The sequence below is a fragment of the Mizuhopecten yessoensis genome, unplaced genomic scaffold, assembly GCF_002113885.1.
Source record: "Mizuhopecten yessoensis strain PY_sf001 unplaced genomic scaffold, ASM211388v2 scaffold4001, whole genome shotgun sequence".
Taxonomy (NCBI): Eukaryota; Metazoa; Mollusca; class Bivalvia; order Pectinida; family Pectinidae; genus Mizuhopecten; species Mizuhopecten yessoensis.
Window position 1 is genome coordinate 60100 of NW_018405326.1, and position 15209 is coordinate 75308.

At 35.2% G+C, this 15209-nt stretch overlaps 1 protein-coding gene across 1 annotated transcript in view; it reads right to left on the reverse strand.

Annotated features, from left to right (window-relative positions):
* LOC110448315 (receptor-type tyrosine-protein phosphatase kappa-like) overlaps window positions 1–15209 on the reverse strand; it is a 49290-nt gene that overhangs the window by 19920 nt on the left and 14161 nt on the right. The window contains exons 13-25 of the mRNA XM_021494489.1: window positions 14802–14930; window positions 13690–13804; window positions 13254–13372; window positions 7668–7861; window positions 7436–7523; window positions 7133–7209; window positions 6690–6726; window positions 6193–6290; window positions 5333–5458; window positions 4701–4852; window positions 4104–4239; window positions 3577–3714; window positions 2889–2988 (exon numbers count right to left, since the gene is read on the reverse strand). Of these exons, the coding sequence (XP_021350164.1) occupies window positions 2889–2988; window positions 3577–3714; window positions 4104–4239; window positions 4701–4852; window positions 5333–5458; window positions 6193–6290; window positions 6690–6726; window positions 7133–7209; window positions 7436–7523; window positions 7668–7861; window positions 13254–13372; window positions 13690–13804; window positions 14802–14930 (1509 nt within the window). The remainder of the gene's footprint in view (window positions 1–2888; window positions 2989–3576; window positions 3715–4103; window positions 4240–4700; window positions 4853–5332; window positions 5459–6192; window positions 6291–6689; window positions 6727–7132; window positions 7210–7435; window positions 7524–7667; window positions 7862–13253; window positions 13373–13689; window positions 13805–14801; window positions 14931–15209) is intronic.

Below are 15209 nucleotides of genomic sequence, written 5' to 3' on the forward strand. Positions count from 1 at the left end.
TACAGAACAAATGATTTTATGAAAGAGCAGTTTATCTATGAAATCTGACGGATATCAACTAACCGAATTCATGGATATAAACCATTGTCTATTCCCGCTAATATATATATGTTTATACAAATAATTGTATTCAGTTTTTATTTCAGCTGTATACTAGCACACGACTTTGTGTTTTCGATTCGTATGGTCAATAAAAAATATAACTTTCTGGTCTAAAGATCAAAACATAGAGAAAAATACATAAAAAACCGCACCATTTTCTTTGATCGTTTCGCTAATAGTGATTTGCATCGATCAATATGAGAAGGAGATAGGGAAAAAAATAGCGTACTTGTTTATTTAAGCATTGAACTGTTACCAGATGCAGTATACAGTCGATATATATTCATGTCGCCCATTTATCTGTCACCCAAACTGCATTCATATCCACTGTATACTGCATCTGGTAACAGTTCAATACTTATATTTACATTTATATAGTTTGTTTTGTATAGTAACTGAAGCAAAAAAACGTTTGAATTTCCCGCTTATCATATCAGTGACGTCAGTATTTCCAGAAGAAATAATATAGTTCCTCGTGTTATTGTAAACCATACGCACATAAAATGGTTTGAACACAAACATAACTTTATTATGTATTTCATATGAGTGCATACATGTTGACAAATTGTTAATAATTGCATAACTACTGCTTGTTTAAAATTACAGCTGTTTTTCGCGCATTGATAGATTACATGTATTTGGAAGTGATGCGGCGCTGAACGGACTTGATTGTTTCCTCGGCGCTTAAATGTTTCCATCGATTGGAATATTACGCTATTTTCAGAAGCAAATATACTCGGAAATTTAAAATTAAAGTGGTCCTTTCAGTAGGTGATAACGATTCCAAGGACATTTCGTTTGAAACTGGTTCCATGTCTAATCGGTCAGATTAGCATTGCTAGCAGACGACGTTCACACTAGGCTCGGTTTCGTGACTTTGAGCAATGGATGACATCACTGAAGATACACATTCTAAAACCTTGTCGATACCCTCGACTTTTACAAAGTTTTATAAATGCTGAATTGTAGTGTTGTGGCTATTCACTGATGTTATGCATAACTCAATATATCGAAACCGAGCCCCTGTGTGATGACGTTGACAAACTTGGTAATTTCGTATCTAGAATGGGGCTTACAATAATTTTGTGGTACCTATACATCTTATAATAAATATATATTGTCATAATTTGTCAATTTGCTTTATGTTTTGCGATGACTTACACTGCTAAATGCTAACGAACCCAGAAAGTGTTCTGACTATAGGCCTTTTGATACCAGAGGTGGTGGCCTTGTATGTTCCTACGCTGACCGAATCACTGAAAATTGCAGTGTACAGTCTCATATAATGGATTTTGGTTTACTAAAGAATTATAGGCAAATGCAACGCAGAATGTAAATATAATTAGATCAATGGAGACTAACCAAATCAAAGCATATTGAAATCTTTGCGAGAACTCTATCGTTGCAGAAATGTGTACTTTCGTGATTACATTGTGTGTTGATTCACGTAAGCAAATACTCTTACATCGTATTGTTGAGGAACCTAGCTATGTCGTTGTTAAAGAAAGGACAGATACAATGTCGTTTTAAAAAGGTCCCATACATTGCTGATAAGGATCCTTACAACCAATGGTATATCAATAACCTGCAGCTTTGAAAGAGTGCAAACTGTTCAAAGCATTGAAACAGTTTTGAAAGGCTTTTTAATTCTTTTGTTACCCGATTACCGTTTTATTTTTTATACAACTCAACCAACCACATATTCAGGAACATTTAAAAAGAAAAATATTAATTCAGTTCATGATGATATAATTAGCAGTTCCAACATTTTCAATGTAATGAAAATACTTCTAAAACAACCTTAGGAGATGTAATGTCCTGAGAAACACATGTATATCACCGTCACTGATGTATAGAATGTTTGTATCTGTTAATTGTTACGACAATCACAACCTTGCTGCTGATACGTTAAGTAGAGCTATAATAAAGTGACACGATACTTAATACAAATAGGAAATGCACCTGTCTTTGTTATGTGGAGGTTTTTTTACACCTCACAACAATCCACCACAACACCAGATTTCTGGGACTAATGAACTGTTGTCCTTGAAGTGTTGTAAAGCACACACCTTTCTATTATTCATGGCACTTAAGTTGATATGTATCGATCGATGTATTACCTGGTGAAAACACGACTAAGAATATGTACATAACGTCACTCAAGTATTCTATATCAAGTTTACACTTACATAGAAACGTTAATAGGTCTATATTTCAAAAATACAATTATTTCTGATTAGTACATTGTACCTATTAATTTTATTTACCAAAGTATTTAAAATATAAACGAGTATGTTTTTTCATGTGTTTAAGAGATAGATTTTATTTTAATTTTTCTTGTGGTATAAAGTAAAACTTTGATATTACATTTTTACAAAATGATGAATCTGATTGATGAGTCTTTCGATTGTTCAGCTAAACAGATGAAATCGACTGAGCTCTAGTCAGAGCTTCATATCCTTCATATAGACAAATTAAGACCGACTATATTCCAAAAGATGTTGGACTTTGCATCAGATTTAAAACTTGAGCAAATCAAAAACGAAGCCATAGAAATATTGTGTTGGTAGAAGATTGGATATCATAGCAGTTTTATAACGATCTAGTAGGGGAGGGGGAATAACTCCACCAATTAAATGGAATTGTGTAGAATTGAAGATAAGCAAGTCACATGCAATGGATTTAACATGTGCAAGTCAATGATAAGCGAAAAAGACAGTGCTTACATTCATTCATATTTTTAATTAAATTAATTACATATTTTTTTTAAATACGTGCGTTATTACCTGCCAGGATTTCCTCAGACCTATTTTTCCCGTGGTTTTCTGGCGCCTTTGCTGCCGTGAAGTGTTGGTCACTATACGCAGGTTTGTTCGACTGAAGGAGCTGTTGATGGAAGTAATTAATGGAAAGTTATCGCTTCAATGTTACACTCTGATTAATTCAAGTACTATATTTTGCATACTGCTACTGTCTTTACAATATATTTTAATCCAAAGGACACAAATTATCTAAAGCAAATCCTAAATTACCTGCGTAGAATTTAAACCTACAATGTACATTCTAATGCAAACACTAGTATGCAATAATGGCGTCTAATATCTTATGTGATTAGAACGAAAGGAGTGTACACTGGGGAACTTTCGCCGGTAAAATCCGTATTCGCCTTTTAACAGGTATAATCCATATTCGCCTTTTAACAGGTATAATCCATATTTGCCTTCTAACAGGTATAATCCATATTCTCCAAATGTCAAATCAGCCCTTCATTTGTCATTACTTTATAAGGTATACTGTGTATTAATATTTGATCTCGTGATACATCCCCCATCATTGCGAAGGGAGAAAGTTTAACTACGGCGAAAATGTCCTGGTATGTAGTATCGGTCAAGAAAGTGTCAAATAATTTCACATAATTGATATTTTCGAAGAGCAAATCACCCTATATTAACGTTTCAAACTATTAATACTTACCTGGAATTCTTTAGTGATGAAGCTTGTCTGTTCATTTATACAATCGTTGTAACGTTTGGTAAAGTCGGATTTCTTTATTGAGGACTCGGTGTAGTTAAACGCCTCGAGCAGAGCTATGTGTAATAACCGATACTGTTCCTGTAAAATCAGATTTTGGCGTAAATAATCAATATTTCAATATTCGTTTCCCCATACCTATTTTATTCATTATAGAAAAAAAGGAAAACGTAAAAAAGTGTCGAACACAATGAAAATGACAAGATTGTAGTCCTATAACCAGATTAAATGGGATTGAAAACGTCTTTTGATTAGAAAAGTGCCACTTACCAAGTAATTAAGTAGCACTTCTCTTCACTTACTATACTCGTATATGATTTTAAGAATAGTTAGTATGTGTAAAATTCTTTGGGGATATAAAAACACCACGAACAAATACGCATCAGACATTGACAAGACATGAACACAGAGGTAACGAATTACAAACAACAATCGTAGTTTGAATCCATAGAACAAAATATTGTACGTACTACGTTCTGGACCATAAGCATTCTGTTATCCCTCATTTTCCTGACGAACTCTGCCACGTCCACACGCTTCTTGTCACAACCAAAGGTATAGAGCGCGTGCAGGCCGATAAACGTGCCCGTCCGTCCAACTCCGGCACTGTTAACCAAACAGCCAGTAAGATTAGTTACATGATAAGATTCTGACGCCAAATTAACATATCTTATACAACGCCAAAATGTTGATTCGAAAAAGTCAATTGGAAGTTAAAAAGGACAGAATGAAAAAATGAAAAAATACGAGATATATTTAGATTAATATTCGTTGTGGTTCTACCTGACGGTTCAACATTATGTGAAATAGGCAAAATGTATTTGCTATTTTAAGTGCTTGAACAGATTTCATAGTTTTACAATACTGTTTTTATATTTCCTCTCAGTTGGCTTTATTTCAAATTATTTTCCCCATTAGCTGCATATTCTTTAGCTGTGGTCACAATAATATTGCTCCTTCAGGTAAACATTGGCTATACATATCCCTATTGTTACAATCTGAGGCAGTAATTCACATTTATAGATACATTTAGAGCAGAGGAAGAAGCTCTGAATTGTGACAGTTACCTGCAGTGTACGAGAAGAGGTACGGCATCTGTCTTGCGTGGATTGTCCCGGAGTACACGCGCGAGGAAGGCCACCAGTTCCAGGGTGTCCGGTACTCCGTGGTCTGGCCATCCCGTGAAGTGGTACTGGGTCACTTGTCGTGTCTCTGACAACTTCAACGAAAACGTCATGTAAATGCAATGTCGCAATCTAATATACATTTTAATAAATATAAATTGTTCTACTTTCGATTGAATGAATAAAGAACATTATCTCCTCTGCTGATTTTGTTCCATTTGATGGATGTTATTAGATGTGATGTTCTTTTCAAATAAATATACTGAATTTTAGTGGTCTGCAACTCCGTTCATGTCTAGCGGTTAAAGTTGACTGATTGGACAGTTGATATGCAGGTAATTCTCGTTTTGACAGTCTATTTAAAGCAACATTGTAGTTATTATGAACGTCTTTTTATCATTAGTTTTGTCATTTGTTCCACAAGACAGCAATATTTACTCATCAAAACAAGAAATGTGGGAAACAAATGAAATAGTTGTATTTTGTGTTTGAGCGATATAAAAGATATGCTTGACAATTCAAAAACAACTTGAACATGAGATAGCCGAGCAGAATACATAATGTTATAGCCATACCTCAGTATTTGTAAGGATTAAAGTCCTGATGGTGTACATGGCCATCTCTGTCTTACTAATACGGGATACAGTGAAGTGATTATAGGTTACAGGCAGAACTGTAGGCCAGTAACACTCACACTTTACCTGGTAAAAATAAAAGGCAATGAAATACAAATAGGCCATGAAAAGTCATTTCTTCATTTTTCCTCCTTTTTTCACTTTCTGTCCCAACCTTTTCTATCCCTTTTTTATTTTGAAGACATACATCCTTTCCATTTATGTTCCTTCTTCTTGCTTCCCTTCTTTCAATTAATACAAAATGTTTACAACAAATGTAATTTTTAAATGGATTAGTAAAATCATATTCTGAGAGTAACATGATCATTCGGAAACGCACGAGATTCAGTGATTACTGTGAAAAGCTAGTCTTTGCTTTGATTCATTTTATGTCACAGTACGCAATGCATTTATAACTGAATTAAGTACTACGCAGACAATAACAAGTTATACATATGGCATTCACTTTGCGTGCAGCGCAAATTATTGTCCTCGCGAATTAGTATCGAAAATTAGGGTCGCGAAATTAAGTATGCTCGAAATACACGTAACCTACAGTATATGATGTGCTAATGGTTTACTGTTGAAACCTGATATGGTGTTGATGTTGTTATTGTCTTTGCTTGCATGTCTGTAATAGAAGCAATTTTTCCTTTATTTAGCAGTTCTATATTTCGTTTACCTGGGTGTAACTTATTATCATAATAATCGACGAATTCATTTGACTCTACGTTGTCTAATCAACAAGTTTCTGTAACTGCAATAGATAGCTGTTGCATTTTTTCTACCTTATCTTTACTGGCACCTTGACATTGACCTACCTTGCCGTCCTCAACGAGGTTCGCCAACATAACAATACTCTCGATTTTCTCCTGCCACACCATCCTCCATATGTCACCTATCGTGTGGCGATTTGGACCTGGACACAAACAAGAGTGGTCAGCAGACTTTAAAGGCGATTGTGTAGAAAACACATGTAGATGGAACATATTTGTCTTCTTGACATATTTTGTAGAAAAACATTCTTCAAGAACACCAAACGATTTGCTTTTTGTTTACACATTTTTGAATCCTTTTATCTGTATAACGGCAATAATGCTTTGTTTTCTTCATTTATTTAATATTCTAACGTTATTTAATTTTGATTTCACAGTGAAATATATATCATTATCATACATTATATAAAAATGTTTATTCAAATATTCTTAAATCTAGGCGGCCCATTTAGAAAACATTTATCACGATAAATTTGACCGCAGAGAATCCATTTATTATTTATCTGAACAATTCACCCTTTCCATGTGATTTTTTCACTTACCCTGTGTAGCTATATATGCCTTCGTGGAATCAACGCTCTGGAAAATTAAATTACAACAACAGTTAAAATGTATGCAATTTACGATATTTGAATTCACAAAGAAAAATTCTTTTAAATTGAATATTTAGAGTTTTGAAGAAAAATTCCAATCATTGTATGATTACATTACTGAAAATTATCTTCTTTACAAGAATTCTGGACTCTTTTTATTAGACAAGCTGAATGGTGTTTCGTGAATTCTTTCAGATTTCAGAAGTAAGTGATCTAACACGAAGTTTTAACGAATACGAAATCCGTATCGTTCTCATATGATTCAGCAGGTTTTTTTCTATAACGTTTAACAAGGAGCATAATTAGATATACAAATTACGTAACAACAGTTCACACAGTATATGGTACTAACTATTTAATTAATAATCAAGTAAGTGTTCGTTAGGACTTACATCTATATAGTTGGCGTTGATATAATCCGAATCTGGTTCACATGGTAACCTGTTCAGAATCACACGGGAGTGGTCATCTATCAACAAAGAACGAACAAAAGATCGGGTCATGAATATCTCAAAGGTTTTAAAAGACATCTTTGTAGCTTAAAATTGTAAACATGTGTTCATAGAGTCTACAAAAATACAAAACACTGCATTGAAAAGTGTGTTGATTTTATTTTTCGCTATGATGCAAACATTATGTTCAAGTAACTGATTCTTTAAAGATTTTTAATCACATGTTATATGATTTATACTTACATGGAAATGTGGTAAGGAACCTGTTCTTCAGTTTGTTATGTTTCTTCTGACCTTCCACGTGAGTGTATGCCGGACGGTTCCGTAATTCCTAGAGATAAAGAGGTAACAATCAGACCTAAACCCTAATAGTCCCGTACATGGACTCGATAGCTTGACAAAAAATAACCAGCATCAAACCTTCGTGTGACTGTTGGAAGTACAGGCTGATAAATAAACAATAACAGCAACTCACATCGAACTCGTCCGCGTAGCGAGAATGATCCTCCTGCATTTCCTGTACGTATTCGGCGTAGTTGTTGAGCGACACACCGGGTAGCTGCGCTCCCACGTTGTAGTATATGCTGGTCAAGCTATTGACGTAGGTTGTACTGTCCCCACTTAACCTCGCCACGTCTGTATCAGCGTCAATATCCGGGTCCACAAAACCTACAAATAAAGTTTTAAAATAATAAAGCGCCCCATAATCATCTCTGCCAGGTACGAGTTAAATCCAAGTTTCCCAAAGTTTCATTTCATCCATGTTTTGTTATCATTTCGATAAAAAAAGAAAGAACAATTCCACAACGACGGAACATGTATGCAAAATACTGTAGCACCAACTGATTGTGTAGACTAAAATATCAGTTTTCTTATAGGACACTACAAGACTGTCTTCTTTCCGTTTATTTTTCGTTCTGTTAATTTCTCAACTTTACAATCCTTTCTTATAACTTATAACATTAATCGTTTCAAAGAGAAACGGTCTTGATTTATGTATGAATTTTTTTTAAGATGCTTTGACATCTTTGCTATGCATTACAAAAACAATTTGAACACACAAGTGTGACTTTTTTATGACAGTTCCATACTGCTAGTGATCATTTTATACTTTTTATGTATATTGTGTTTGGTTAATTACTTTAATTAGTTTAATGTATCCTTACCAAATTATAGTATAAACATGTTATTTAATCATGTGTGTTACTTAATATAAGATAGACGGGTTGTTCACAGGATATCACTGCTTACATAGACTCTCTTAACACTACCATTTCATAAACTGCCAGATTGCAAAACAAGTCACCATGAATGTTGGTTATAATAAAACAAAAGTTACTGTCATGGAGGCATTTGGAGAAAATAACTATTCAACAAAACAAGTTAAATAAAAACGAAAACATTTTTTGTTCTACATTTCTAAGTATTCGATTAAAGAAAATGCATCTCTTTGTTAAAAGTAATGATACAATAATATCTCCTTATAACTGACACCCTTACATCCTTCCCTGTACTTACCATTGTTGATATATCTCCTTATAACTGACACCCTTACATCCTTCCCTGTACTTACCATTGTTGATATATCTCCTTATAACTGATAGCCTTACATCCTTCCCTGTACTTACCATTGTTGATATATCTCCTTATAACTGATAGCCTTACATCCTTCCCTGTACTTACCATTGTTGATATATCTCCTTATAACTGATAGCCTTACATCCTTCCCTGTACTTACCATTGTTGATATATCTCCTTATAACTGATAGCCTTACATCCTTCCCTGTACTTACCATTGTTGATATATCTCCTTATAACTGATAGCCTTACATCCTTCCCTGTACTTACCATTGTTGATATATCTCCTTATAACTGATAGCCTTACATCCTTCCCTGTACTTACCATTGTTGATATATCTCCTTATAACTGATAGCCTTACATCCTTCCCTGTACTTACCATTGTTGATATATCTCCTTATAACTGATAGCCTTACATCCTTCCCTGTACTTACCATTGTTGATATATCTCCTTATAACTGATAGCCTTACATCCTTCCCTGTACTTACCATTGTTGATATATCTCCTTATAACTGATAGCCTTACATCCTTCCCTGTACTTACCATTGTTGATATATCTCCTTATAACTGATAGCCTTACATCCTTCCCTGTACTTACCATTGTTGATATATCTCCTTATAACTGATAGCCTTACATCCTTCCCTGTACTTACCATTGTTGATATATCTCCTTATAACTGATAGCCTTACATCCTTCCCTGTACTTACCATTGTTGATATATCTCCTTATAACTGATAGCCTTACATCCTTCCCTGTACTTACCATTGTTGATATATCTCCTTATAACTGATAGCCTTACATCCTTCCCTGTACTTACCATTGTTGATATATCTCCTTATAACTGATAGCCTTACATCCTTCCCTGTACTTACCATTGTTGATATATCTCCTTATAACTGATAGCCTTACATCCTTCCCTGTACTTACCATTGTTGATATATCTCCTTATAACTGATAGCCTTACATCCTTCCCTGTACTTACCATTGTTGATATATCTCCTTATAACTGATAGCCTTACATCCTTCCCTGTACTTACCATTGTTGATATATCTCCTTATAACTGATAGCCTTACATCCTTCCCTGTACTTACCATTGTTGATATATCTCCTTATAACTGATAGCCTTACATCCTTCCCTGTACTTACCATTGTTGATATATCTCCTTATAACTGATAGCCTTACATCCTTCCCTGTACTTACCATTGTTGATATATCTCCTTATAACTGATAGCCTTACATCCTTCCCTGTACTTACCATTGTTGATATATCTCCTTATAACTGATAGCCTTACATCCTTCCCTGTACTTACCATTGTTGATATATCTCCTTATAACTGATAGCCTTACATCCTTCCCTGTACTTACCATTGTTGATATATCTCCTTATAACTGATAGCCTTACATCCTTCCCTGTACTTACCATTGTTGATATATCTCCTTATAACTGATAGCCTTACATCCTTCCCTGTACTTACCATTGTTGATATATCTCCTTATAACTGATAGCCTTACATCCTTCCCTGTACTTACCATTGTTGATATATCTCCTTATAACTGATAGCCTTACATCCTTCCCTGTACTTACCATTGTTGATATATCTCCTTATAACTGATAGCCTTACATCCTTCCCTGTACTTACCATTGTTGATATATCTCCTTATAACTGATAGCCTTACATCCTTCCCTGTACTTACCATTGTTGATATATCTCCTTATAACTGATAGCCTTACATCCTTCCCTGTACTTACCATTGTTGATATATCTCCTTATAACTGATAGCCTTACATCCTTCCCTGTACTTACCATTGTTGATATATCTCCTTATAACTGATAGCCTTACATCCTTCCCTGTACTTACCATTGTTGATATATCTCCTTATAACTGATAGCCTTACATCCTTCCCTGTACTTACCATTGTTGATATATCTCCTTATAACTGATAGCCTTACATCCTTCCCTGTACTTACCATTGTTGATATATCTCCTTATAACTGATAGCCTTACATCCTTCCCTGTACTTACCATTGTTGATATATCTCCTTATAACTGATAGCCTTACATCCTTCCCTGTACTTACCATTGTTGATATATCTCCTTATAACTGATAGCCTTACATCCTTCCCTGTACTTACCATTGTTGATATATCTCCTTATAACTGATAGCCTTACATCCTTCCCTGTACTTACCATTGTTGATATATCTCCTTATAACTGATAGCCTTAAATCCTTTCCTGTACTTACCATTGTTGATATATCTCCTTATAATTGACACCCTTACATCCTTCCCTGTACTTACCATTGTCAGTTATAAGGAGATATATCAACAGGAGATATATCAACAATGGGAAGTACAGGGAAGGATGTAAGGGTGTCAATTATAAGGAGATATATCTCCTTATAACTGACAATGGTAAGTACAGGGAAGTATGTAAAGCTATCAGTTATAAGGGGTATATCAACAATGGTAAGTACAAGGAAGGATGTAAGGGTGTCAATTATAAGGAGATATACCTCCTTATAACTGACACCCCTACATCCTTCCCTGAACTTACCATGTTGATATATCTCCTTATAACTGACACCCTTACATCCTTCCCTGTACTTACCATTGTTGATATACCCCTTATAACTGATAGCCTTACATCCTTCCCTGTACTTACCATTGTTGATATATCTCCTTACAACTGATAGCCTTACATCCTTCCCTGTCCTTCCTATTGTTGATATATTTCCTTATAACTGATAGCCTTACATCTAACTGACACCCTTACATCCTTCCCTGTCCTTACCATTGTTGATATATCTCCTTACAACTGATAGCCTTACATCCTTCCCTGCACTTACCATTGTTGATATATCTCCTTACAACTTACCCCCTTACATCCTTCCCTGTACTTGCCATTGTTGATATATCTCCTTACAACTGATAGCCTTACATCCTTCCCTGTACTTAATTGTTGATATATCTCCTTATAAATGACACCCTTACATCCTTCCCTGTACTTAATTGTTGATATATCTCCTTATAATTGACACCCTTACATCCTTCCCTGTCCTTACCATTGTTGATATATCTCCTTACAACTGATAGCCTTACATCCTTCCCCGTACTTACCATTGTTGATATATCTACTTATAACTGACACCCTTACATCTTTCCCTGTACTTACCATTGTTGATGTATCTCCTTACAACTTACACCCTTACATCCTTCCCTGTCCTTACCATTGTTGATATATCTCCTTACAACTGATAGCCTTACATCCTTCCCTGGACTTACTATTGTTGATATATCTCCTTATAACTGACAGCCTTACATCCTTCCCTGTACTTAATTGTTGATATATCTCCTTATAACTGATAGTGATATATCTCCTTATAACTGACAGCCTTACATCCTTCCCTGTACTTGCCATTGTTGATATATCTCCTTACAACTGATAGCCTTACATCCTTCCCTGTACTTACTAGTGTTGATATATCTCCTTATAACTGATAGTGATATATCTCCTTATAACTGATACCCTTACATCCTTCCCTGTACTTTCCATTGTTGATATATCTCCTTACAACTGATAGCCTTACATCCTTCCCTGCACTTACCATTGTTGATATATCTCCTTACAACTGATAGCCTTACATCCTTCCCTGGACTTACTATTGTTGATATATCTCCTTATAACTGATAGTGATATATCTCCTTATAACTGACACCCTTACAGCCTTCCCTGTACTTACCATTGTTGATATGTCTCCTTATAACTGACACCCTTACAGCCTTCCCTGTACTTACCATTGTTGATATGTCTCCTTATAACTGACACCCTTACATCTTTCCCTGTACTTACCATTGTTGAATCTCCTTATAACTGACACCCTTACAGCCTTCCCTGTACTTACCATTGTTGCTATATCTCCTTATAACTGACACCCCTAAATCCTTCCCTGTACTTACCATGTTGATATATCTCCTTATAACTGATAGTGATATATCTCCTTATAACTGACACCCTTCCATCCTTCCCTGTACTTTCCATTGTTGATATATCTCCTTATAAATGACACCCTTACATCCTTCCCTGTCCTTACCATTGTTGATATATCTCCTTACAACTTACTCCCTTACATCCTTCCCTGTACTTACCATTGTTGATATATCTCCTTACAACTTATAGCCTTACATCCTTCCCTGTACTTACCATTGTTGATATATCTCCTTATAACTGACACCCTTACATCCTTCCCTGTACTTACCATTGTTGATATATCTTCTTATAACTGATAGCCTTACATCCTTCCCTCTACTTACCATTGTTGATATATCTCCTTATAACTGACACCCTTACATCCTTCCCTGTACTTACTATTGTTGATATATCTCCTTATAACTGACACCCCTACATCCTTCCCTGTACTTACCATTGTTGATATCTCTTCTTATAACTGATAGCCTTACATCCTTCCCTGTACTTACCATTGTTGATATTAGCGTTTTGGTACGTTGTATTCTGGATGTTGGCGTCATTGGCCTCTGAATCTCCAGGTGCCTCTGTTCCCCTCTTCTTCTGAATACGCAATTTCCTCCTCCATTGCCTTAAAACAAACTACCTAATATTAAATTGATAAATTTCGTTTTCTTTGCCTAATTGTAGACAACAGTCTTTGCATTATATCTGCAAGTTAGACTTGACTTTTGGTATGTCCGTTTATCAGGGGTAGGTGACCACCAGGAAGTTTTCACGACTTTTTATGTTAAGACAATATTCGGTATAAAGTTGATGTTGTTTACGATAAAAGGTAAGCTTGTGTTTATGACGTCAGACATACAATGTAAGGATGAGTGTCGTCGTCGAGAAAAAACAATGAACAAGAAAACAATGACAAAACATAAGAGTCACTTGATCCCTTACCTGGCTAAACAGACAAGTACTATGATGCCGACGATACAGACGAGGGCTAAAGCGCCACCTATGATTGCACTCTGAATCACAACCTCGCCATCGGTATTCACAGATTTCTTTCCACCTGTAAAATAAAACAAATGTGTGAATGCGAGTCTTTGCTTTATAACCTACCTGTAATAAACAGTATGTTATACGTTTACTGCCCATACCGTCATTATTTATTTGTGCTAGGGTTGATGACGTCATTATTTATGTGTGCTAGGGTTGATGACGTCATCCTTTACTTGTGATGTCTCCTGCTTTTGTTGATTTATTTTTTCTGTTTTATTTTCTCGTAAATACTTTTATTTCATACTTTTCTGTTGATGCTGTTTTGTGTGTGTTTCTTTTCTATTCTACTTTGGACTTGTCACTATGCTATACTATACTATACTTTATGATTGATAACTCGGTTGTATCTGTTTTAGTTTACCAGTAGTTTAAGTAAAGAAAATAAATCTTACATATGATATATTTTGATGCAGGTTGAATTTGTTTTAATTTATTAACGTGAAATTTGAATTTCTCTCCAAAACCGTATTTATAGACAAAACTTCCCAGGCCTAAGTACTAGAAATCAATGAGATGGTATTATATACATTAGTAGTTGATTATTCTCAATTCATAAGCTAGAGATATGGAGACACAAATTTGTCCCAAAAACTACTACTTTGATTACTGATATTTTACGAATACTTGAATTACACGAGCTGATTTATCCACACTTTTCTCGTGAATATTAATCCGCTATTTACTTCACTTGTCTTTCTTACGTAATAAATATTGTGTATGAGATAATTGAGCGATCGATGTTTAACGCCAATGTACACGAAAATAGGCAATATACGCAAAAGATAGGTAGTATACCGGGTTTTTTTTGGTTTTATTTCTGTATCAATAACTGTTACATGAAACAATGACGTCATGCTATTGTTGATATCTTCGTCAGTGTTACATATAAATCAATACTTTCAAATCTTGTAACATAACTTGTTAACCAGTTAGATATGCTTGACAACGTGCATTAACGTCATAAGTCCCTATTTAACCTGACACCGACATAGACAGGGGTTACTTACAATTAGGACCGACGAATCCCTCGGAGCAGCCCAGCTCACACAATCCCGTCACATGATGACAGACTGTCCTATTCCTACATTGACCGCACGGGCGAGCACACTGTAGACCATACGTACCGTCCGGACAGGCTATAAATACATGTGGATGTCAGGTGTATGGTATTAAGATGTGTAATCGTAAAGTTTACGTAGCAATGAGTTAGTCCCAATGATATGAAGACACGCTATACAATGTTATATACAGTCAACCTTCATTCATCCTCTCGACATCGAAGTGTTCCGCGCTCGAGAACACATACCTTGTATGCACCCCTGATTTCGAGGATGCATTCGTTATGACAAAAAATAAAATAAAATAAAAATATAAACAAAATGTAATAAATTGTTGGAAGACCAAAATTCATCTTC